We start from the raw sequence: 25204 nt of genomic DNA on the forward strand, positions 1-25204 counted from the left end.
ATCCGGCTGGGCCACTTCACAATAAAATACCATCACAACAAAACTGAATTTAGGATTAAAACACGCTTCGTTACAAATTTTAATCTACGGGGTAGTTTCTCCTCAGCCAGCTCAGGACAGATAATGCGCATTTCCTCAGTGCATATTTTATACATTTTAAAGACCCTTCGGGCAAGTTTGTTTTTTGATTTGGTTAAGAACTTTACCGCCCATGTTGTAGAAAGTTATCCTGGACCTAATTTGATATCGTGTAACATTCTGGTTGAATATGAATACTTATAGGGATGATAAACCTTAACCAGCCAACTGAATAACTCATACAGCTGTTAACGTGCACTGTATATTAATAAAGCAAATGCAAAAAACTTTAACTTCATACTCAATATCAAAAATATGCCACTAAATAAAGAAGACTACCATTATATCCCACAGCATCAATGTTATATGTGGTTTGAACTTTTAAAAAAAGCATTTGACAAATGATAGTATTCTTATTCTTTATATAGATAAATACTACAGAACAAAGCTACCGTGGGATATATTAGTCTATTTAAAGAGCAGGTCATACAGGGTACGCTATATTTGTAGAGTGACGAAATTTTGAAACTTAAGTGCAGTTTTATTTGTTCAGGTACCATCAGTTCATGCAGCTAAAAAAAAAAAAAAAAAAAAGGAAATTACAGTCTTATTTTGAGACGCTTTCAATGCTTCCGGCTTTAGTTGAACCCTTTTTGACTTTACACAGCTATGGGAATCAAAAGCGCTGTAGTCGAAATGCATTGTGGTCCAATGATGAAGAGAAGCATAAAATCTGCTATACGATGTTCCTTCTCATTCACCAGCAGCAGTGGCTGCTATGCAAGGTGCTCACCTGCCCCTCAGGGGACAAGTTGGCGCCACGGGGGACCGGGAATCGAACCACTGACCCTTCAAATTTTATGAAATAAGTTTACATGTTTTAAAATTAACAAATGAACTATGTACAAATCCACAAGCGGATCCTGTTGCCACACTTTTTAATTGACATAATTTCTTTCAATGTTAATATTCATGTTTACTATTAATAAGCATTGTTACTGCAGCACACACTTCTGTCATGTTGTTCAGATTTGTGCCTGAGCACAATAACACCCCCTGGTGGCACTAAACCTCACTTTGAGTTATAATTTGATACATGCAGTGGACGTGGTTTAAAAATGTCAGTCTAAGGATTGCTGTTGGCTCTAAATAGCAAGATATCCCACTATATTCAATTGTATGGTTGCATCATAAACAATTTTTAATTACTATTTCTAATATTTTAAGTACTACACTCAGCTGGAACAGCATGTCCTGCACTCAAATCTTTTTGTTTGTCTTTGTGGTTTAGCCTTTGGATAATTATCTCATAATGTGTATGATAAAGCATGCATGCTAAAGACAAATTGTACATTCCGTTAACAGAACAAAAGTAAATGTAAGACACTGGTTGAATTTGAATATTCATAAACATAATACAGAATTACCAGTGTTAAAGAATAAATGTTAATGTATAATTGATTTTGTGAAATTATGTTGCCTCCAAAGTCAGTCTATAGTTCCCTGCTGCACTGAGATCAAACATGCTCTTTTTTCCAGATAGTTCTCAAAACCCAACCATATTCTTTGAGTGTAATTTTAATGATTTAATAAATATTAAAAAACAAAACAAAACAGATTTGATTAGCTAGGCCAGAACTGTGCAATCTGTAAACACTTCCATACATCACTGCTCAGTACAAAAATAATACTGCATTTTAAAATGTTAACAGAGGGGTCAACACCTTACAACATCTTTGATGGGGCAAAACAAATAATATTTAACTGTAGTACACATTCAATGGGAAGTTAAGAAGTCACATTTAAATATGTTAGCAAATAGAAATAGAAAATTAAAATCTAATAACTTTAATTTCTTGGCAGACTTTGCATAACAGAGAACAAGTTGTTAATCTAGGATCTGTTTAAATATGAAGACAATTATATTTTTAGGACCAGTTTATAACATGTGTCCCTGTACTTAACCACCTTACTGAAGGTGTATTTTCCAACACAACAATGTACTGCAGCCGTACAAATGTAGTTGTTTTAGGAACCCTTAAGAATAAAAGCAGTTGTTTTGGAAGCTAGAAAACATGAGCGTGGTTGGTGCTGTAGCATCAGCAGTCAATCGGTTAAGGTTTTACATAAATTGATGTTTATGTAGTTATTTCATATTTAAAAGGTTAATAACCTTATAGTAGTACATAGTAAATAAGTTCAGTATTAAGACGAAGTAAAAACAGGAAACCTTAAAACACACCATCTCTGAAAAGCATTTTTTTAAGAGATTAAAGAAAAGTGAGTTATATAGGACTTGTTACCTGCATGTACATTCACTTCATCAACATTTCTGGTGACTGTCCATAAAGTTTTCAAGCAGCAACAATAAGTTACCTTGGTGCACAGGTTGAAGAAAAAAAAAATAGCACAGGACAAAGTTTCATTAAAAAAAAAAAGAAGAAACCATAAATGACGCATAATACAGTTGCCCTGCTGACGAATAGAAATGCTAAAAGCAACATTAGGAGTTGGACATCTCACACTCTGTTGCAAGTCTTACTGATGACAAAGGTGGACACCTCGAGTTGTACACTGGCATAGCATTTAATTGGAGTACACTCTCAGAAGCGTGATCAGGATACGCAAAACAAGAGTCTTATCTCACCAAATTCCCAGACCAGGATGATTCTGTCAGCGGTTACACTTTCCGATTTAAAACACCAATTTAATGTGGGCAATACTTTAGGTTTGGCCTTCTGCAGTTCAAACTGCCTGTGAAGGAATCATTACATTGGCCAAGTCTGTTGCTTACAAGTTACAGTTGCAAAGAGCTGTTGTTAGATAAAAATATGAACAGAAATGGGTGAAAATAAAAAAGCTATGGTGTCGTAGTGGATCAGGCACAATTTAAGGAAGAACATGGGAACTCACCCATTTGTCAACAACAAAAGTACTTACTAAGATCAGTCATTATTCTAGTCTTCCCTGTAGTTTCATTCATTTCTCCCACTGCACACATTCACCAAGGCAAAGCACCAGTTATCAAAATGTACTTCTGAAAACCAAAAATCCACCTTCAACAGTAGTGTGACAGTTATTGCTGTGGTGGTGCCCTTCATTAGACTGAATCTATACACAAGCATAATAAAGTCAATTTTAAAGGGAGAAGGAACTTAAGGTGCTACAAATAGGATCTAGTTATTGATATGCCATTTCCAAAGCAATTGTAATCAAACATTTGTCCAGTTATAAGACAAAAACCAAAGGAAAAAACCCATTTAGCTTTAGCTGTTGAAGCCCAATAGCTAAATAGAAACACAGTATTTGCTATATAAAATAACTGCATTTAAAAAAAAATGCAATTATCCAAATGTTTATTTTTATTTATTTATTTATTTGTTTATTTTTACTTCCACAACCTATATGTAGTCTACATGTAGCACCTTAAATTCTGTTAAGAATCATACAATAATAAGCTTTGCTTTAAATAAAAATGGAAAAAAAAAATCCCCATATTTACATGATGTGCCACAATCAACAACACTATTTACAGATACCAAAACAATTCCAGTTTCTAGTTTACTTAACATCAGGAACAGTCCCCCATTGCATGCATTCTGTGACAAATGAGTGTTGTTGTGCCATGGGACAGAGATATTTCCACCAGCAGAATTACTTGAGTGACAGCTGCACGTTCCTGAGCTGAGGGAAAGGGATTTTGGGGTGAAACAGCAGATGAGGTGCTGAGGTGTTTGATTTTCTACTCAAGTTTCTGCTGTAGCTTTTTCTGAAAGCAGACGGGCAGAATTGAGAGCACAGCTAGTACGCCGAGGATAGCCAGAGAGTTCCAGGACACGGCCTCTCCAGCTGTGGTCAGTTTGTACAGTGTAGTACCTGCGTTGATTGCTACAAAGGATGGAGGTGCCACTCCTGTGAAAAGGTCAGGTAAAATACAGGTAAGCCAGTTACATAAACACCAAAATAACCCAGCTTTCAAACATTGTTCCCCCACTGTATATCTGATGACAACTTGAGCCTGTTTCAGACATGAAATCGAAAGAATGTCAGAAAGATCAGATCCTGGCATTTTCTGGAGTTTCCCTTTCAGACATGTAGCCGAAGTCAGGAGATAGTCCGCATGAAATGCGTTCTCACTTGTGAAAAAATTCTGTAATTGGGTAAGGGGGGATGCTTGGGCAATTCGAGGACTTGATTCAAAAACCAAGTTGCAGAAGTGACAGTGTTTTGCTTTGTAATTTGGTCGTATACGACTGAATCTCATGCTGTTCCTTGTATTTGTCTGTCCTTACAGCACAGAAGTTAGCGAGTTTAGTTGTTCTTCCAGCTTGACATTGTTGTCCAGTTGGATGGATGAGTTTTTCGCCTTCGGGTGTTTGTATTTGCTCGGATTCACTGTAGTTGCAGGAAAGGGATCTCATCAACACGCAGACTCACTCGGTGGCGAATTCTCTGGAGCATTACCTCCTCTATTCACAAATGTGTTTGGTTGGACATAACCCGGACTTTGCACTAGGGAGCTTACTGGGTAAAATCCAAGTAATGTCAGGGCCAACAAACTTGGGCGTTTGCGTTCACACCATCTCCAGATGAAGTCTGGATAATGTCTGAATTCTAGTGCATGTCTGAAAGGGGCTTTAAAGTTCAAATTTCATGTCTAAATTAGCGCCCTGGTGACTTTTCAATTAATTCAAAGCCACACACACGGCCAAGATTTCTGACATTTTAAAATACATCAGGGACAATTAGACATTAGATGCCAAATACCTTCCTAGCATGTGTGACTAAAGCTGTAAGAAACATTGTTGTCTGACAATGTCAAGCCATCAGGGCTTAATGAACTCACAGATTTTACATATTCCATGTCTGAACAGGGTTTGAAATACAACATTAGTGATAGATGGTCTTACCGAGAAAGGTACCAATGAAGAAAACTCTCAAAGGCACATTGATGACTGGTGAGGTGATATTGATGAACCAATTAGGAAGGAAAGGGGTTATCCTCAGGAAGATTATGTAATTGATTAAATGATCCCTATGTTTGTCAACCTGCAAAAAACATTTAATAAAAAATAAAAATAAATCCCAAGCATCATGTTTTATATAGTTAATGAACACTTTTCAAGGTTGATGAATGGCTTATATTTGCCTTGGCTGATCATACGGAAAACATTTTGGGTATCAGTTCGTTGGTTGAATTAACCAAATAATATGACTTTACTATGTGTGACTTAGGGGAATTGTTTAAGAATTTATGACATTTTATAGACCCCCCAAAAAATAATAAAAAAATTAAAATTAGCATATTAATCATTAATGAAAATAACTTTTTTTCCCCCCCATTTGTTAGTGATTATATAATTTCCTTCTATTTAAAGTAATTTCAGTAACACTTACATAACAGTAAGTCAAGTATAAAAAAACAAAACAACTTAAGCCTCCAAAATGAACAGTTAATTGTATATGATGAAAAAAAAAAAAATCCCCTAAATCAGACATCTCAAACTGAAAAAGCTTTTACTGATACGCTTGCAACTGAAAAGTACTTTTTTGGTTAAAGCCTTCACCTGCTGTGACCATTTCTGTGCTCTCTCTGTGAGATATTTGTAGACCACAGGTCTGCCCACAAGGTATGACAGCATGTAGCAAAAGGAAGCACCCAGGCCCGAGCACTTTAAACAGATAAGAGACATGTCAAATAAAGAATATGAAACTAACAACCGAAAAACATAACACATCTAAATACTACCCTCTATTTTCCACCACAATCATGATCATTCATTTTAAGTCTTAGACAAATTTGTGTTAAGTAGTTTCAAAGAAGATGCTAGGGGCTTGGTGGTTTCACAATTTAACCACTGCCCTTTCTGATAATGGCAGAAAAAATAAATAAATAATAATGTCTTTGGTCAAAATGAGAGAACTAGAACAACTTCTGCACACAGGTTTTAAACATCAGCTCATACATGAACGAAAAAAGGAATTCACTTTAGTGGAAAAGATGAAAAACTATCCCACTAAGAGTGGCTATAAATTTCTGATGCATTTCAACCTCATGATAGATATTTACATGTATACTAACACATTAAAATTTCTCTTTTTTTCTGATTGCAAAGAAAAATTAAATCGAAATTTAAGCACAGTCAATACTAACCTATACTTTAGGGCAGGTATTTAAATACTAACACACCTAAACATATTTTGCGGAAACTATTTCAGTGCAGTTGTTCAATATACAACATATTTATTGTGTATTTCACATTGTTCTTACTCACCAAGCAGACTAAGAAAAGAGCCAATGGGAAAGGGTAAAGATATCCAGACAGGATGCTGAGGAAGATAGAGCCTGGAATCGCAAATGTCTGGAGGCTGACAAAACTGTCAAGGTAAATGACTTTGCAAAAGCATACATATTAAAAATCCCAATACATTCCTTCTAATGCTAATCAGCTGTGTAGAATCTTTAATTTGAAAATAAATGTTTAGTGTTTCTCCAATTAGTACGTCACCCCATTTGTCTGCTCCTAATGGGAAGATCCACCAAACCGTTAACTTTTATCTTTGACTTCAGGAGCTTAAAATTGAATATCTGACCATCCCATCCAATGTTCAAATACACATAAGATACAGCAGCACACTTCCCAATCACACAAAAAATGCCTGAGCTTATCAGATGATGAGCCATTTCAGATAGAGGAGATGATGCTAGACAGGTTTAAGCTCAGAGATGATGCAAAATCCTTAAGAAAATAAGTAAATTAAGCTGTAGACAGAGATTGTTATGATAACACCACAGAATTAAGAAACTTAGGAAATTGGAAAAGAGCTAAGCTTTTTTATCAACACAGTCATTTAACGGTTGATATAAACAGTGAATATACCCCAGATACTTCAAAAAACACTAAATAGGACTTTTTTTCTCTCGAAAAAGGTGAATAGTTTCTTCAAGGATACAAAACATATGTTGCGAAATAGGCCACCAACACTTGGGTGTAGTAGGTGTCCTTGTATTTGTACAACACAGTTCCCAAAGCTTTGGCATCCTCCATGTCTTTCGGGATCTTGATTTTCTCCATTTCATCACTGAAAAAAAAAGTTAAAAGCATAATCTTCTTTCATGCACATTCTATACAAACTACATATTTTCTGCTACAGCCCTCTTTTGACAATTTCCAAACTAAGGCACACCATTCAACCTGAAGATTTGGATTTATTAATCTGTTCACTACTGTTATTTATTCTCCCTTGTTTTCTCCCTAGTCTTTTTAGATTAGGTAATGTAGATCTAGCACTGCACTGGTGCATACCTTTCTTTGTATCGGGACCTGTTAACTGTTGAATTTATTTTAATGATTTATTTATTTATTTTTATTGTTTTAACAGACAACGCTGTATATGTAGTCAAGCCCCTTTGCACTTAAAAACAGTGGAAGTTCCCTTATAACACCAGAAAGCTCCAGTTCTCAAAGTCGAGACTAAGCTAGAATTTAGTTTTTAAAGTTTTTTTAAAAAGGACTTGCTTAGTTATTATTCATTAACTGAGTCCAGGAATGGGTCAATCATTTTATTTTATGTGGTTTATATGTTTGCACTTTGGTCAACACTTCCTCTTGCTTATTCGTCCTGATTTTATCTATTATTAAGCACTTAGTAATGTTAAAACAAGTTTAATTACAAACAGTGCTTTTTACTAAAGGGAGAAAAACAGCCACTAAATCAAAATAGATATCTGGTTGTTCATTATGCAGATCCAAACAGTCAAACAAAATAACAAAAGGTGTTCTTTCTGTGCAAACCAACACCTACAGTATATCAGAATCTGTGTTCTACTCGTTATTTACTTTTGTGGGTTTATTATTCCCACACTTACTGCAACTGAACGCAAAATTAATTCTTCTCCCACCTGGCAAACAGCAATACTGAGTTCATTTTAGTAGTTATGACAATGAAACAAAGACAATGTAATTGCTTCCCATCCAATGATTGGAATAATTTTAACATGTTACAGCTTTCAGAACTTTTGTTTACAATGATAACCAATAACTTGAAACTGACTTCATTGGATTCCATGTGAATCTGTTTTGGAAGTGCTAAAGAGTCATTTTAGATTTTTAGTGCAATACCAAAAAACAAAAAAAAAAGAAAAAGATTTTTGTGGGTTGTGTTGAATACAAACTAGAAGAATTAATAGTGAACTGTAATAGTAATATCTCCCCTAAAAATTTTATTAAGTTTAAGAATGCAAAAAGCTACTCACTCTGGAAGCTCTGGAAAGTTCTTGTAGACAAGGAACATAACTGAGGCAGAGCAGGTAAAGATAGACACCAGAATCAGTAGAGACATGCGCGCTGAGCCCGCTGCATCGTGTTGAACATCTGTGGGGAAGGAGAACAAGTTATGCATCCAATGAAGAAATGGTTTAACATAAAATGTGATACCAGGGAGTCTTGTGTAATTTGCTCATGAGTTTGGCATCACTTGTTTACAGGGAACTGGGTCAACCTCATGAGACAGACTGTTGCTGAGACGACATTTAAATTGTGTTTGAAAAAAAAAAAAAAACACTGCACAACTTCTATGCTTTGTTCATTGCATGTGTAACTGGAAAAATATTACGATATGGCAGCTGACTTTGATCCATTTAAAAACAGTAAATTAGAGATAAACAAGCACAAATAACTATATAAAAACAAACTTATAATATTTTTACTGCATTTAGATATAATGGATATTATTGACTATCTTTAATAATAATCAAACACTACATTGATGTTGGCTTGGAGGATTTTTTTTCCCCCAGTGCATTTATTTTACTGTTGTAGTTACTTTGTTGCGATTGATATTTTAAATCGACTTCCTAATAAACATGCTAAATAGTGCATTACGATCAATTGCGTAAAATTACTAAAAAAATAAAATAAAAAGATTTTTATTAAAAATATTTTTGTAATATTTCAATAGTTCATTACAATTGTGTACTTAGTAAACTAAGCAACAACATATACAAACGTTTGAATTGACGCTACATTGCTTTGGTGTTATCAAGAGAGTAACTTCCCCCATCTCTGATGCTTGGGTAATATAAGCCTGTATGGGTCAAACGCTTAAAAGAACTATAGGAATTTTGAGATCTTATTTTTGTTTTAATATTAAGGCCAATTCCATCATCTTCACAACCCTAGTCTCAATCGCCAGTAGCGTTTGAGATTTATTTCAGCTACTTGACGTTATCAAGATAGCCATCTCGGTCAGAGTAGGCTACTTTTAGCTAGCTTAGCTGCCTGACATAAGCTCTTGCTCCGCAATCCGCATTGACCTTAAAGCAGAAATGACGTTGCCAAGCCGTTATATTGCTCAATCTGTCTGGAAGTAGTTGCTTTCCTCCGCTTTGCTCTCGGTTCAGGTCAACAGTTTCCTAGCTAACAGACAGCCAACACAGCCTTAACCTACCTTTCTGAACTAGTGGCTCGTTCGCATTCGCCTTCGTCTCCTCCTGTGCCGAGAACAGCCCATCGATCTCTCGTCTTTCTCTCCGCTTTTTAGCCATTTTTCTGAGATGACGCCGGACACTGAATACAACGATATGTGTAATTAGAACAGCCCGGGGGCCAAGAGAGACACCGGTGCGGCGACAAGTTGCTGACACGTTATACAGAATGACCTTTTACCTTCACATCTAGGAGCAAAGGCCGCTGCATAACTACAGCGCCCCCTACCTGAACAGCATTTTGACTCTTCGGTGACGGCTGGCTTAAGCTCCTAGAGGGGCCTCAGTTCAGTTCAATGAAAGTGGATTACCAATTAGGCAATGGTCCAGGGGCCTCAAAAACCACCGGTTCTCCAAATCGTCTAGGCGTCCACATAATTTGCTTAATCAGCAATTTTGAAATCTTTTGTGTGAGCATTGGGGTGTCTCCTACCTCCATCCGGCGCTGGTCTTCTGGGTCTAAAATCTAGTTTTAACCCCCTAACTGTTTTCTTTTAAGCAACTGCTTTTACTGTCTTATATTTTGAATGAAAAAAGACATTGATTGCACCTTGCTTTGTTTTCTTTTGTTGTTAAACAATGTTATGTGCAATCAACTTGAGTTTAAACATTTCTCTTGTCATAATATGGAGCAGGTACTTGTAAAAGAAAATGTCGCAAAAGGAAGAGAAGAAAATTAAGAAAAATACATAAATAAAAGCAGGCATGAATAAACAAAAACAATAATAATATTAGTAAATAAAGAGATGAAAGTACAAAAAGATAAAGCTTATTTAGTCAATTGTACTCTTCAAATATGTTAAAACATCAATGGTATTTTTAGTTTTTCTAATCTTAAGGGATTTAATTAAGCAAGAAAATCATTTTGAGGGGAATTTCGGTGACTTTGGGTTTTTAGGGAACTGTATCTACATCCTGTTCTTTCAGTGACGTTTTCTCGGAGACAGACGCTTAATTTTGCTATGCAAATACACAGCTGTGTGATAAGTATATATTATTATTAGATAGTATATATTTTTTCTTATCTGTCAATCCTAGTTTTGCCAAATAATGTCGTTAAAAGCAAAGATAAAAACTACAATTCCCATTTGTATGGCGTCGTAGCCGGATGTTCGTGTAGCACAAATCTGGCGCTGATCTATCCGCGTACTTCATTCACTGCTTCCTTTCGCGCCGGGTAACCGGAGAGCTGTGCGTCCATGTGCGCAGTGACCTGGAATTGAGACTCCTCCGAAATAACAAAATCCGAGCCGTAAACAGAGTTTCGTAATGGATGCCGATTCTTTGATCGAGGCCCTTCGGGGGACGATGGACCCCAATCTGCGAGAGGCCGCAGAGAGACAGCTGAACGAGGTAAAAGTTGTGATTAGCCGTAATGGTAATGGCAGTTGTGGCGCGGTCTCGGCTCGGGGCCTCGGTCGTTCACAACATCAAGATGGTGCGATCACGCAGACAGGGTTCTGCTACCGTTACTTTGACATATCAAATGGTAAATTCGGTCACTAGATCTGTATAGCGTTCCTGAGCCATACGCCCTTCTTCCTTTTACTATAGGGGAGCCACTAGCATAAATTTGGTAGCATTTTTTTATTTCGATGACACACTCGCGTGCCAGTAACCAACGTCAACCGTGGCTTCATCTTGAACCAGCTGTGTGGCTAATGCTAAACAAGCTAACCATTCTTGCCTTGCTCAATAGCTCGTCACACACAGATTCAATGCATTTCTGACTGGTGATTTTTAGAATTGACACAACGGATGAATAGTGTGGTGGGTGTGTTGCACAACAAATCAAGCTGAGCTGATATGAGCTATGTCCTAGTTAGCGTATATTACAAGAGAATACTGATGTCTAGCTGCGTGGCTAAATCAGCTTGCTAACTTAGCTAACTACTTGTTGGGTGAGCTACAGTAGCTCCGCTAGTTGCATAGCGTTAGCTGCTGCTCACGTGTCACTGTGACAAGCCCTGAAGTGGTGACATTTTTAAAAACCAGAATAAAATCTTATTAGCCAAATGTTCTCTGTTGTTTGCTTTAGCCACATTTAATAGCTAATCTGACTTTATAGGTATTGTGTAACAGCATCATAGATACTGGAGGTTGGGACTGGCCCAGTTTCATATAAACTCCCGTTAGTTAACTAAGTTAGCTGTACTGTGGTTGTTCAAGCAGCAGACGGACTGTAGTCAAACAATTGTCTGCCTTCATGCACGAGTTAGCTATATTAACTGTACACAAGCTATTTAATGGTATGAGTAATCACTGATGAGTCACACATGACAGTGAAAAAGAGAATTAAATGGCTAAGTTTTAAAATAAATCTTGTAGATAACAACAACGATTTTATTTAAAGACACACAGTGAGGGGGGAATGAACTGTGCATATCTCTCAAAAATGACATGGTCAGTTAGTATGGATTGTATTCCGCATTCAAGTTTACATATATTTCTTTAGAAGATGTGATTCTTGCTGGATCACAGTTGTTGGTCATGAAGATTTATTGCATACAGGGCTGAGTCCTAAATGGTTCTGAAGCCTGTTGTCTGTCTTTGTGAAACAATTGGCATATAACCAAGTACGGTCATATTGTGTTTTATAATGAAGCCGTAATAGCACAGTTAAAATATATTCTCAGCCTCTGTGCCTCCAGCCAAGTAACTATTTGTTTATTTTTGGAAGTTCAGTGTTCTTAAAGTTTAGTTTATTTTGTTTTGTTTTTTAACACCCACATATGCACTAGTAGTGATGGCTCACTTGAATGGTAACACTGGGAGTGTATTCACCCACCGCTGGCTGAAGTTATTTGAGATCGTGCATAGAACAAAACATGGTGTCCTCTGGAGGAGGATGGAGTAAATCTGTTGGTGCATAGTTTCTAAATACAGTTATTTGCTTAGTCATAAACTTGTTCTAATGTGGCATAAAGCACACATTAAAGCTTACTGTAAATAATGTTGGTGCAACACTGTATACTAGTATACATGTATGTGTATATATAATTATGTTTGAATTCCGTAGCATTATTATTGGTGACTGACCATAAAAATGCCAACATCTCTTAGAGGTGGAAATTGCCATGACAGAAAAGCAATAATAATGCTCTCATGGAGGAAGAAATTACCTGTCACTTGACACATAATCATATATTAATAGTATAGTATTGTATAGTATTTTTATTGTGCAAGTAGAACAGATGTAGTAGTAAGTTTAACTCTTAAAAATGATGGGTCCCATGTATTGTTTTTGTGGTCTTGATGTAAAACTGTAACAAAACACAAATCATCAGCAGTGATAAGTTAAAAAGGCAATGTCCATTTCTGTCCATGGTCACCTTACAACTATGTTTGTATAACATACCTGAATGTCAAGCATATTTTTTAGCTTACAAAGTAGCTTTTTATAGCTTACAAAGTAACTTAAATACGGAGAAAACTAGGAGCAGGTTTCAAATAGAATATTATGAAACCTACTTGAACAACTGATGTTTCTGTGTTTCCAAACAGTTTCCATTCAGCTGTTTTTTTTTTTTCTTTCTTTCTTTTTTTTTTTTCTGATTTATAGGGTCACACCCAGGTAAACTTTGTGTCCACTCTGCTGCGTGTTACCATGTCTGATCAGCTGGATCTACCTGTCAGGCAAGCAGGTGAGTACACTTTGACATGTAAAAACTGTTCTGTAGTTTGTTGAAAGGTTGTATGAAATAAAATAAAACTCGAAATCCACATGTTTTAATAATGTTTTATTGAGTATCAGTGAACATTAAGATTAGCCTGATGAGTGGGACGATTGCACAATTGTTTAATTTGCCTAGGCAGAGCTAGGCTATGACCTGCAGGTTCCACATGACCAGTTGAAAGATGTTTATATGGGAAGGGGCATTTAAATAAAAGCTAATCTCCCATACTGCCCAGAAGCAAATACACTTGTTTGCTTATAAAGTTATAGCACATTCGTCATTTGAATAATTGTCAGAATAATAGGATTAATTGCATTAGACACAGCTCATGCTTTATTTCCCCTTGCATACTAACTGGATCCACACAAGTTCACTGAAACATCCTGGTATTGTGTGGCTTGCTGCTTTGTCCTGCATCTGACTCCAATTTTGTATGTAAAGATGTAAAGGGGGGGGATATGTTAAATTCTTGAACAAAGTATCTAAATGCTGTCTGAATCTTTGTGTGTGTTCACCTCCCAAGTTGTCATTGCTGTACTAGCAATTGACACTGTTTCAGAGCCTCGCTTTGGTGCCCTGAATTACTTTTCCAGCTGTTGGAAAAATATCTGACAGGGTTTGAGCAGAATAGAATGGGATGAACTCCTTAAGGTGGCACAAAAGCTCAGAATAATGGCACAAATCTTCATCACAATCAGACATTGTCTTTATTTATTGTATTGGCACTTAGACAGTCCCTGGCTCATTGGACTGTCATGTATTTTTCTCCTGTCTGACTTGATGCTGGTGGGCTGCCCAACATAACAAAAATACTTTCTTTTTTCTTAGTGGAAAGTATTTGACATTTATTGTATTTGACAGTTATTATGTAATTTGTATTGAATAGATTGATCACATAGACTAAAAGTAATTGTTTTATAATAGGCTGTCTGTAGACAGCTTATTAAAAATGTGGGTTTGCATTTTAGTCAGTATGGCCAGTATGTGTATGCAAGGTTTTTTTTGTTTTGTTTTATTTATTTTTTATTTTTTTGCTCTGCCTCAAAGTCCTTGTTAGCAAAAAGGAAAGACCTTTAAAGGATCAAATAAATTAAATTCCATTCACCCCAGTTGTATTGCTGCCCTAACAGAAAGTTGCCTCTTGTAATGCATACAACACAAACTGTCCTTATTCATCAAAGCTCAGTGTGATCAACATTAGTTCATACTCACTGGTTAGTTGTATACTGCAGGTTTTTCCAGAATTATTTAAATTTTTCTCATTTAGATTATAACAAACTTGAGTCAATTCTCATGATCGCAAGCGGCATAAGATATCCTACCTGGTAGTAGATACTTGAGCTCCTTGTCATTTTCCACAGTATATGACATAAGCACAACAGTAATTTTAAATAGTTAATAGTTAAATGGCCTTTTACTTAAAATGTAATTTTCCTGATTTTTAATTATTATTTTTTTATTTCCCTTGAATATAACCATTCACACATGTTTTGTGGCTTTGCAGTGTTTGTCAATATAGTTTGGTATTGATAAGAAGAGGGGAGGAGGTTTGTGCTCTGTCAGCATTAATGGGCTGGATTTGGATAAGATTGCCTCACCAACAGTAAATGCGTTCAGTGTTTGTCTGCCTTCCTCCCTCCTGTGTTCCCCCAGATGCCTCCCCTTGTGTGATTCAGAACTCAGTGTTGGGGCCCCAGGATAGATGTGACCCATTGGCCACCTTGGTGCCACATTCAAAACCTTAGATGGAAGAATTTATTTCTGCAGCTCAGGCTATATGTTTAGCAGTACCATATTGTATGCAGAATTTAATGCCGGTTCACATGGGATGGGCAAAATTTTTATCAGTAAAAATGATTAATACAGCAATAAGTTTGACAAATATTATGAAAATTGTGAAAACTGTTTGTATTTTTCAAACTAACTACTGAATCTTCAGAAATGCGTACTACAAATTATCATTAGCTCTTTTCCTCTTTCATACTATATAGCTTGATGGCTTTGTTAGTTGGCGCTATAGTCACAAAAAGGCTAAGCTTTTAGTTACAATTGTCAGCATTCACTCTTTGTATGTTAGCTTTTTCATGTCTGGTCTATGCCATAAAGAACTCGCCCATGTCTGCTTTCTCCCTGTCCAGGTGTGATTTACCTTAAGAACATGATAACCCAGCACTGGAGTGATGGAGAAGGTACAGGCACAGAGACAACTGTCAATAACATTCCAGTGGCAGACAGGCTGTTCATACGAGACAACATAGTGGAAGCCATCATCCACTCACCTGAGCGCATCAGGTAACCCCACACTTTGTTGGATAAGTAGATTAAAAGGAACTAAGGAATATTTTTATTCCCCCCCAATTTATCCACCTTTATAGTCTCTTTTTCACTTCACTACATCTTGTCTCTCTTAGTCATTTACAACTACTCTTTGGAATTTGTCAGGGTCCAGCTGACCACGTGTATCCACCACATGATCAAGCATGACTACCCTAGCAAGTGGACAACCATCGTGGACAAGATTGGCTACTACCTGCAGTCAGACAAAAGTGGAGCGTGGCTGGGCATCTTGCTCTGTCTTTACCAGCTTGTGAAAAACTATGAGTAAGTCCGAGATCTTTTTCTAAACTCGATGGTGTATTGTAACAATTCATGGGATTAACCCCGCGTTTATGTTTTTGATCTCTGAAATAGGTACAAGAAACCAGAAGAGCGTCAACCTCTGGTGGCAGCCATGCACATCTTCATGCCTATGCTGAAAGAACGTTTTATCCAGCTGCTCTCTGACCACTCCAGTGACTCAGTCCTCATACAAAAACAGATCTTCAAAATCCTCTATGCCCTCTTTCAGGTAGTGTCACCCCAGGCTTTGTCTTATGTAGGATTAATGAATTAGTTGTATTCAATCAGTGTAGTAAAGGCACAACTAATTTTGGTTTTTGTGGCATGAACATATCTAATCTTGTCAAATTACTGTTTTTAAATGACCCATTTGTTCATCTCCAGTACAACCTCCCTCTGGAACTAATCAACAGGCAGAACCTGACAGAATGGATGGAGATCTTAAAGACAGTAGTGGACAGAGACGTGCCTCCGGTAAAAAGCTCATATTAAGTCACACTGCACTAATATTGCAGATCATGCATTATAAAACACTATGCTTCTGAGGTGTCCACATGTAAGATCTCCGCAAGCTTAGTGTATCAACGTTGTCTTGGTCTGTGTAGGAGACAATGCAAATAGACGAGGATGAGCGGCCTGAACTGCCATGGTGGAAGTGTAAGAAGTGGGCCCTTCACATCTTGGCACGGCTTTTTGAGAGGTAGAAATACAATCCTAGTTTATGCATTTAAAATATGTTTAACAGTAGCATTCACTTTATACCGTTTGTCTTTTCAGATACGGAAGCCCAGGCAACACAACCAAAGAGTACACAGAGTTTGCTGAACTTTTCCTTAAAGAATACGCAGTTTCTGCACAGCAGGTAGGAAATTCAATAGGTAACTTGTAAGCAGCAGCTCTCCGGTCAGATTGAACTGTGCTTCTTTAGAGTTCACCTCTAAGACAAGCAATATCTTTTGTGTTTTTGTGTACTAGGTGCTGCTTAAAGTCTTATACCAGTACAAGGAAAAGCAGTATGTGGCTCCCAGGGTACTCCAACAGACACTCAACTACATCAACCAGGGTATAGCACATGCTGTGACATGGAAGAACCTCAAACTTCACATCCAGGTACAAACAAAAGATGTTTGAGTATCCAGGAAATATTTTACACTACTACTGTATATTATTATAGTATATTACAGAAATTGGGTCTTAGTAGAAGAATTAAGCAAAAGCACCTCCAGTTGATGTCGGTTCTGCCAACAGATAAGTTTATTCAGCCAACGGATAAAAGAACTGATAGCATGAGAAAGCGAAAGAGTGTGATATTACAATTGCAACAATAGCTCAGCATCTCTAGTTATTTGACTTTTAACAGTGAGTGGACTTGGTAGTTTCACTATCCAAGCAAATGATGACAAGTGAACTACATTCCATACACTGTTCGTTTCACTGCTGGATTCTAACTTTTCTTGTTTTGCAGGGTATTATCGAGGATGTGGTTTTCCCCCTCATGTGTTACACAGATAGTGATGAGGAGCTGTGGCAGGAGGATCCATACGAGTACATACGCATGAAGTTTGGTAAGCAGAGAAAGCTGTTGCCTGTAACACAAGGGAAGTTTATTTGTATAGCTCTATTCATGCAAAGAGGCAACCTAACATGCCTCGGGGTACACAGGCAGGAACACATAATATGCATTTATTTTTTAAAAGGGAAACGTGCCGCAAACACTAAATTAAACAAACAAAAAATGTTCTACGATACAAAAAATTTAAATGTAAAATAAAAAAAGGAGAAACAATTTGAATCCTATGCACAAATAACAAAAATGAAGCTTGACTATAAACATCTATGCAGCTATATACAGTTCTAAATCATTGCAGTTTAGTAAAATCAATGGCAACCAGGTAGCTCATAGGTTTGGATATGAAGGTATTTAGCACTGTCTCTAGTCTAAGCTTGTATTTAGTATTTTAGTAGCATATAAGATACAGCAGCTTAAGTATGTTTAGCTTTAATTCTCAGAACAAGCATAGAGGCTGTACATTATTGTTAGCTAACTACTACCCTGCTCTCTGGTGTCACTCCTAGATGTGTTTGAGGACTTCATCTCTCCAACAACAGCAGCCCAGACACTCCTCTTCACAGCCTGCAACAAGAGAAAAGAGGTGAGTTGAAATTGTTTTATGTTTAATTTCCTTTGGATACTTGTTTACATATAGAAACGGTTTCCAAAATGGAAAAAAATCTGTCTCTTTCTGCACAAGTTTCAGTTAATGGGCCCAAGGAATAATCCAGTATGTTGTTCTTGCTCTGTTAAGGTTCTGCAAAAAACGATGGGCTTCTGCTACCAGATTCTCACCGATCCAAACTCTGACCCGAGGAAAAAGGATGGTGCCCTCCACATGATTGGCTCTTTAGCTGAAATCCTGCTGAAGGTTAATAGCTCTCAGTTGGCTTGTTCTACTATTTACCTTTTTTTTCTGATTGATTTAACTCAGACAGATATTGAACATATAAAACAATATGTTGGAAATAACTGTTGTGCTTACTCAGTCGTAGATTAAGGCTCAGTTAGAGGTGTGTGTGTGTGTGTGTGTGTGTGTGTGTGGCAATGGCCTAACTGTGCAGTTACTATCCAATTTACTTTTTCGGTCCCAACATTATCTTTCTAGATGGCACCAAACAAGCCATAGATGCTGAAAATACTTGCTGAAAAGATGCTGAAAATTACACCACAAGTGTTGTAAAGTGTGTTTGACTGCCTTATGACATTGTATTTATTTTTTATGTATTCCTCTACACAGAAAAAAATATATAAGGACCAGATGGAGTTCATGCTGCAGAATCACGTCTTCCCTCTTTTCCGCAGTGGACTGGGCTACATGAGGGCCAGGGTAAGTGATAATTCCTTGACAGTAGGACTTTAAATTTGAGTCAATACAGTTGCTTTAAATCAGCTTTGAACATTTTTGTATTTTTATTTAATTTTAAATTGGGTCCTCAATTTCTCAACCTCTCGTTGACATAGGCCTGCTGGGTGCTGCATTACTTCTGCGAGGTGAAGTTCAAAAGTGACCAGAACCTGCAAACTGCTCTGGAGCTTACCCGCATCTGTCTGATCAATGACAATGAGATGCCTGTTAAGGTGGAGGCTGCTATTGCTCTGCAGGTTCTCATCAGCAACCAGGAGAAAGGTATGTGTTTGTGTTTTATTTTTATTATACCATGTGCATAAAATTTAAATCTGTCATGGTGTTTAACAAACAACACTTGTGTACTTTAGCCAAAGAATACATCACTCCCTACATTCGGCCAGTGATGCAGGCGCTCCTTCACATTGTCAGGGAGACAGAGAATGATGATCTCACCAGTGTCATACAGAAGATGATCTGTGAATACAGTGAAGAGGTCACGCCTATTGCAGTGGAGATGACACAGCATTTGGTAAGTGCAGATGTGCTAGAGGCTTAAGACTGATGTTTTCATTTTAAAAGTTAAGCTATCGTTGATGTTTCATGCAAGAGAATGCTACAATCTTTTATCATTGCAGTAAAGTAGTTTAACAATCCTGGGATAGGAAATCCGTCAAATCTCCTGCCTGATAATGAATGTATTGATACAAGAAAATTAATAAATACTAAGTACACAAACACTCACATTCTAACATTCTCTCTGGTCATTCTTTGACAGGCAATGACATTCAACCAGGTGATTCAGACAGGGCCAGATGAGGAGGGCGGAGATGACAAGGCTGTGACTGCTATGGGTATCCTCAACACCATTGACACATTGCTAAGTGTGGTGGAGGACCACAAAGAGGTTAGCAGCATACCCACTAAGCATGCTGCCCACACTCACACACACACACACACTCTGTTGGCTCATCACAGTGCCACTTCCTCTGCAGAAGCAGTTCTGGTCTGCAGTAGTGTTCCTGCCAACACACTTCAGCCACCCACCAACTCCTGGGAACACACTCTGTTCTCACCATGTTCAAAATGACTCAGCGACTGAGGCAGGCTCTAGAAATAGTGCCGGGTCACACTACTGCTATGTCTGCCACAGGTCTGATGGTGCTTGATGCCAAAAAGCCATTAGATTTGACCTAGCATAGCTTTACAAAGTGTTTTTTTTATTGCGTAATAGTTCAGTAGTTGGGTTCCAGGGATCTTCAGTGTGCGTCACTTAGTTGTGTGTGTGTGTGTGTGTGTATGACATTACAGATTGGACCTACCTACAGAAATAAATCATTTTAAAAAGTTATTTTTTTGCCCATTTCTACTCATTTTTATTCAGTTATCATTACCTAAATTCACAGGTTATTTCATATCTATTGAAGTTTGTCCAAGTGTAGCAAGGATACATGATCTAAAAAAGAATCTGTCTGAATTTACAAAAAGGGGAAAAAAAAGAAACTTTATGGCATAAGTTGTTATGAAAATATGCTGTAAGATGTTTGTCTTAAGTAATTTTTCCACATAACACAAACTAAAACAGCTGCATGTGGTAGCAAAGTTAAGATGCAATCAAAAAAGCTGAATATGTTTCACACACGTATTAAATAAAGAGGCTTGTACCTGATGGTATTTTTAGTGTAAAGTGTAAGCCATTAAGATAAGTTTACACTGGTTCAATCACAACAGTTTTAACTTCTCCAATCTTGCTTCCGTACTAATTGTCTTTTAATTTCTGTGCTGTTTCAGATCACACAGCAGCTGGAGGGCATTTGTCTGCAGGTGATTGGCACTGTGCTGCAGCAACATGTACTGGGTAAGCAGGACTTGTCCTTCTTGTGCTTCTACATTCCAGCCCTTAAATGTTCTATTCATGATTTAAAAACCAACCAAACAAAAAAAAACCTACAGTGACTCACTTCTGTATGTTTCGCTCCCTAGAATTTTATGAAGAGATCCTGTCCTTGGCTCATAGCCTGACCTGCCAGCAGGTGTCACCACAGATGTGGCATCTCCTTCCGCTGGTGTTTGATGTCTTCCAGCAAGATGGATTTGACTACTTCACAGGTATGTGTTTTGGGGGAAAAGTGCATTGATATTGAAATGTTAAATGGATTTCATACATATTTCAACTTCCTGCTCCCTGTATGCAACCAAACAATGTTTTTATCAATAAGGTCTGCTCAATGAATATTTTTTTGTTTCAGATATGATGCCTCTTCTTCATAACTATGTCACAGTTGATACAGACACTCTCCTATCAGATACCAAATACTTGGAGATCATCTATAGCATGTGCAAGAAGGTAAAGTGGGGCAGTTGTTTGTTAGTACATGATAGTTAAGTATGCTTACATGCAAAATAATTTGTAGTGATCAGTGTGCATTGTATATTTTACCTTGGTCTTGTCCCTTCACACAGGTGCTGACAGGTGATCCAGGTGAGGACCCAGAGTGCCATGCAGCCAAGCTGTTGGAGGTGATCATTCTCCAGTGCAAAGGTCGTGGAATTGATCAGGTCAGTTTCAAACATAGATGGTCACATCCTTATCTCAGAGTAATGTGCTGTAAGGGAGAACTGTAGACATGTCTACATGATTGGGGGGCAGGGGGAATTAGAAATAATGTAGATTTTCTTAGTTAACAATAATGCAAATTTGCTGGGATTTTTGTTGCTGTTGTTGCAGGTTGTCCCCTTGTTTGTGGCTACTGCATTGGAGCGTTTGACACGGGAGGTGAAGACCAGCGAGCTGAGGACTATGTGCCTGCAAGTGGCCATCGCTGCACTTTACTATAGCCCCATTCTTCTCCTCAACACTTTAGAGAATCTTCACTTTCCTAACTACAATGAGCCAATCACTAACCACTTCATAACCCAGTGGCTCAAAGATGTCGACTGCTTCCTTGGGTAAGACCAGTTTTCTGAATGATTTGATATACTACAGCAACTGCACCAGAATACTGGTGCTGACTGATTTAAAATCTCAGGACAAATATATTGAGCATAGTCCTAATAGGAGACAGACTCAGTCAGTTTCATTGACCTGTTGCTAACAGAGGACGGCATCAGCTGAATAGTTATTTAAGCACTTTTATGTCTTTGGAGGTCCTGCTAACTTTTTGTTCCCCTTGCTCCTGCCACAGTCTCCACGATAGAAAGATGTGCATTCTTGGACTTTGTGCTCTTATTGACCTTGAGCAAAGGCCTGTGGCTGTCAACCAGGTGGCTAGCCAGCTTCTTCCAGCAGCCATCCTACTGTTTAATGGCCTCAAGAGGGCATACACTTGTCGAGCGGAGCATGAGAATGAGGATGACGATGATGAAGATGGAGAAGATGAGGATGATACTGGTAAGGCATAACTGTTTATTGTATCCAGTGTTGCATCATTCAGTGTCAGCAATGCTCTGCAAAGTAAAGTTAAGATTAACCGTTTATCCTTAATGAATGTAGCTGAGCTGGGCAGTGACGAGGATGACATTGATGAGGAGGGCCAGGAGTACCTAGAGATGTTGGCGAAACAGGCAGGAGAGGATGGAGATGATGAAGACTGGGAGGAGGACGATGCTGAGCAGACGGCACTTGAGGGCTACGTTACAGCTGTAGACAATGAAGACAACTTAGTGGATGAATATCAGATCTTCAAAGCCATACTACAGAGTAAGATGGCTACCGTTTGATGGAAAACTTTGTTAATCAGTGTCATGCACTTCAAAGGGCAATAAATCAGTAAAACAAATGTGTCAATGGTGCACAGCAACCCTTAATCTCACTTTTCTGTGATTCAGCCATCCAGACTCGTGATCCAGCATGGTACCAGGCACTAACTCAAGGCCTTGACGAGGAACAGGGCAAACATCTTCATGACATTGGCACACTTGCAGACCAGAGACGGGCAGCACATGGTGAGCACCAGCTGAGATGCAACTGCAAGTTTCCAGTCAAATCCTGATGCGGCATTTCAGTCTGTCAATAAAGCATTTTTTGCATGCTGCAATTTTCTGATCTTTTGTGGTAATATTTGCAGTTACTTTACTTTTTTTTTTTTTTTTTTTTTTTAATTCTCAATGTTATTACTAATATCTCTTCAGCCATACATTATCCTGTAATCAAACTACTGCAGCAGTACATTGACATCTGCTGCTTTTGTTTCTTTTCTTTTTTATGTGTTGTTTGTGGTTGGTTTGTTTGTTTTTTATTAATATCAGGAAGGGCATTCGATGTAAAAACTGTGCCAAATCAACATGCGGACAATGATCCGCTGTGGCGACCCTGAACTCACGGGATAAGCCGAAAGGACAAAAAACAAAACAAAAAAAAAATCCAATGTAAATCCCTTTCTCTTTATGAAAGAAAGTATAAAATGTTAGTATAACTAAATGCTCACATGCCTTCTGTTTAGCCAACAAGCATTAAGGGGCCCAGGGGATTAGGGCTGACAATGAACCACAGGGTGGTGACAGTGGTTTGCAACTTGCCTTTTTTTTTTCTTTTTTTTTTTTTTTTTTTTTTTTTTTTTTTTTTTATTGTGCTTAGTTTCTCTCGCTCTCTCATTTCCTGTTTTCTCTATAGTTGACAATAACAAAAGCTAAACAATGCACTAAACTGTTAATCACACTGGATGGCAAAAACAAAGCTGCGCCATAATCTTCTTGTCTGAACATAAAGCCTTATACACCTGAGGTTAGATGAGTGCAGCAATGTACAGAGTGAATAAAGCAGAGATTTCATCTTAAAATTTTCCATTACACTGTAATCGACAGTGTAATAAGTATTACAAATCTGACTTTTTAAAAAACTCACAGGGAATCAAAAGAATTTAGAAATCATCACTCACAAAATGACATGAAAAATGGCCAACCTTTTAAGGGTAATTAATAAATTAATGCTTTAATTTAAATATGCTAAATTAATAAATGAACAGTGTGCAGCTTAAGGAAACCTTTTCCTCCCATATTTGTAACTTTAAGTTTGTCACTTCTCTAATTACAGAGTCTAAGATGATCGAGAAACACGGAGGGTACAAGTTCACAGCGCCAGTGGTGCCATCTACTTTCAACTTTGGAGGCACCGCTCCAGGAATGAATTGAGTCGTCTGTTGTACTTTTTATTACTATGTGACTGATTGTAGTGAAGTGAAAAAAAAGCTTGTGTTGTTCCCTTAAGTAGTGGTTCCAGAACTGGTTCTTCTCAGTCATTCTTCAATCTGTCAAATGGGGAATAGCACCAGAAGGTGTGGGAGAGCAACCAAAATGCAACCAATGGCTGGGGAAAACAAACCAAGAACTTGAGCACGATGCAAGAGAAGAAGCTCCCAACAGCGTTGTCTTCTGGAGCCCAGTGTGGAGGGGATACCACGACGGCAACTCTTTTGTGTTTTTTTTTTTGTTTTGTTTTTGTTTTGTTTTTTTTTTTTTGTTCTTTTTCTTTTTTCCCACTTCAACAAAATTGGAGGATTTAACAGTTACAAATTGATGATGAGACTAAATATATCATTATCACTGTTGAGGCCCAATGGCTGAAATAAGATTGTACCTCTGGTAGTGGTGACATTAACTACATTATTTTCTGCATAAACAACACTCATGTTTATGTACATACAAGCCAAGGTTATTAATTTTTCAAGTAGCCTTGAAAAGCAACCGGAGGTATTAAGGTGTCAACAGCTGTATTCATATGTAGCATATTGGATACTTCATAGCACTATGTGATGCCTGATCTCTGTAAATTAATGACTAGCACTTTCATATTGTTCAGGTCTCTTAGCCTTCTGTATCAGACTGCAAATTTTTTTAAATTGAAAACTATTTAAAATGAAAACGGCTGTAACTTCTGTAATGACTGGTTGTCACACATCTGGTTACAGGGTGGATCAGTGGACAACTTGGAAACAAAGATTTCAGGAAAAAAAAAAAAAGAGAATGCTACTGGTGTTCAATACGGCTACAGGACATGCGTTTGTGAGCACTGAAAGTACAATTGGGTACATCATTGAAGCATTGTACAACTGGACTTATCGTGAAGGTCTCAAGCTTTTGGTTGGTGTATGGATGAACCATCTATATATACAACATATTAAAGCTAAGGGAATTAATGGCTGAGTGTTTCCTTTATACAGACACATTTTTTTGTTTATGTATGTAATTAGTTAAGCTTTGCATTTTGTTGACTTTTTTTTTTGTACTATATTTTTTCGCTGAAGTCTGGATGGAAACCCCGACCCCCATAGCAGCAGTGAAACACACCATGACATAAATCCAGGGGCCCTTTGATGTTTTGTTAAAGTCCAGTGAGCTGTCAGTTTGTACAGTGAAAGCTGCTGTGGGATACACTATATGACAGCGCTCTATCTTAAATCAGTTTGATACGAGCCCATATTTAGCTTGAATAACCAGAGCAACCT

General features: G+C 37.6%; 2 protein-coding genes across 3 annotated transcripts; one reads left to right on the forward strand and one right to left on the reverse strand.

The window, feature by feature from the left end:
• Positions 1–1640: 1640 nt before the first annotated feature.
• On the reverse strand, positions 1641–9780 carry tmem41b (transmembrane protein 41B). The gene is made up of 7 exons (XM_067496457.1): positions 9529–9780; positions 8336–8453; positions 7033–7161; positions 6354–6447; positions 5646–5750; positions 4989–5127; positions 1641–3990 (listed from the first exon to the last, which is right to left on the reverse strand). The coding sequence occupies exons 1-7, from the start codon at positions 9623–9625 to the stop codon at positions 3821–3823; spliced, it is 852 nt and encodes a 283-aa protein (XP_067352558.1). The 5' UTR covers positions 9626–9780; the 3' UTR covers positions 1641–3820.
• Positions 9781–10712: 932 nt separating this feature from the next.
• On the forward strand, positions 10713–24895 carry ipo7 (importin 7). 2 transcript variants are annotated; one of them, XR_010913797.1, is made up of 26 exons: positions 10713–10918; positions 13128–13209; positions 15381–15534; positions 15685–15843; positions 15934–16090; positions 16246–16335; positions 16467–16561; positions 16639–16723; positions 16837–16971; positions 17327–17426; positions 17938–18014; positions 18168–18284; positions 18654–18743; positions 18878–19043; positions 19133–19293; positions 19540–19668; positions 20553–20619; positions 20745–20870; positions 21011–21108; positions 21225–21320; positions 21490–21710; positions 21947–22152; positions 22255–22461; positions 22590–22706; positions 23010–23129; positions 23794–24895. XR_010913797.1 is itself a non-coding variant. In XM_067496454.1 (25 exons), the coding sequence occupies exons 1-25, from the start codon at positions 10835–10837 to the stop codon at positions 23889–23891; spliced, it is 3117 nt and encodes a 1038-aa protein (XP_067352555.1). In that variant the 5' UTR covers positions 10713–10834; the 3' UTR covers positions 23892–24895. The 2 variants fall into 2 exon arrangements, 1 of the variants encoding a protein (XP_067352555.1); XM_067496454.1 differs by lacking the exon at positions 23010–23129.
• Positions 24896–25204: the final 309 nt, after the last annotated feature.

Source organism: Channa argus, chromosome 2 (assembly GCF_033026475.1).
Source record: "Channa argus isolate prfri chromosome 2, Channa argus male v1.0, whole genome shotgun sequence".
Taxonomy (NCBI): domain Eukaryota; kingdom Metazoa; phylum Chordata; class Actinopteri; order Anabantiformes; family Channidae; genus Channa; species Channa argus.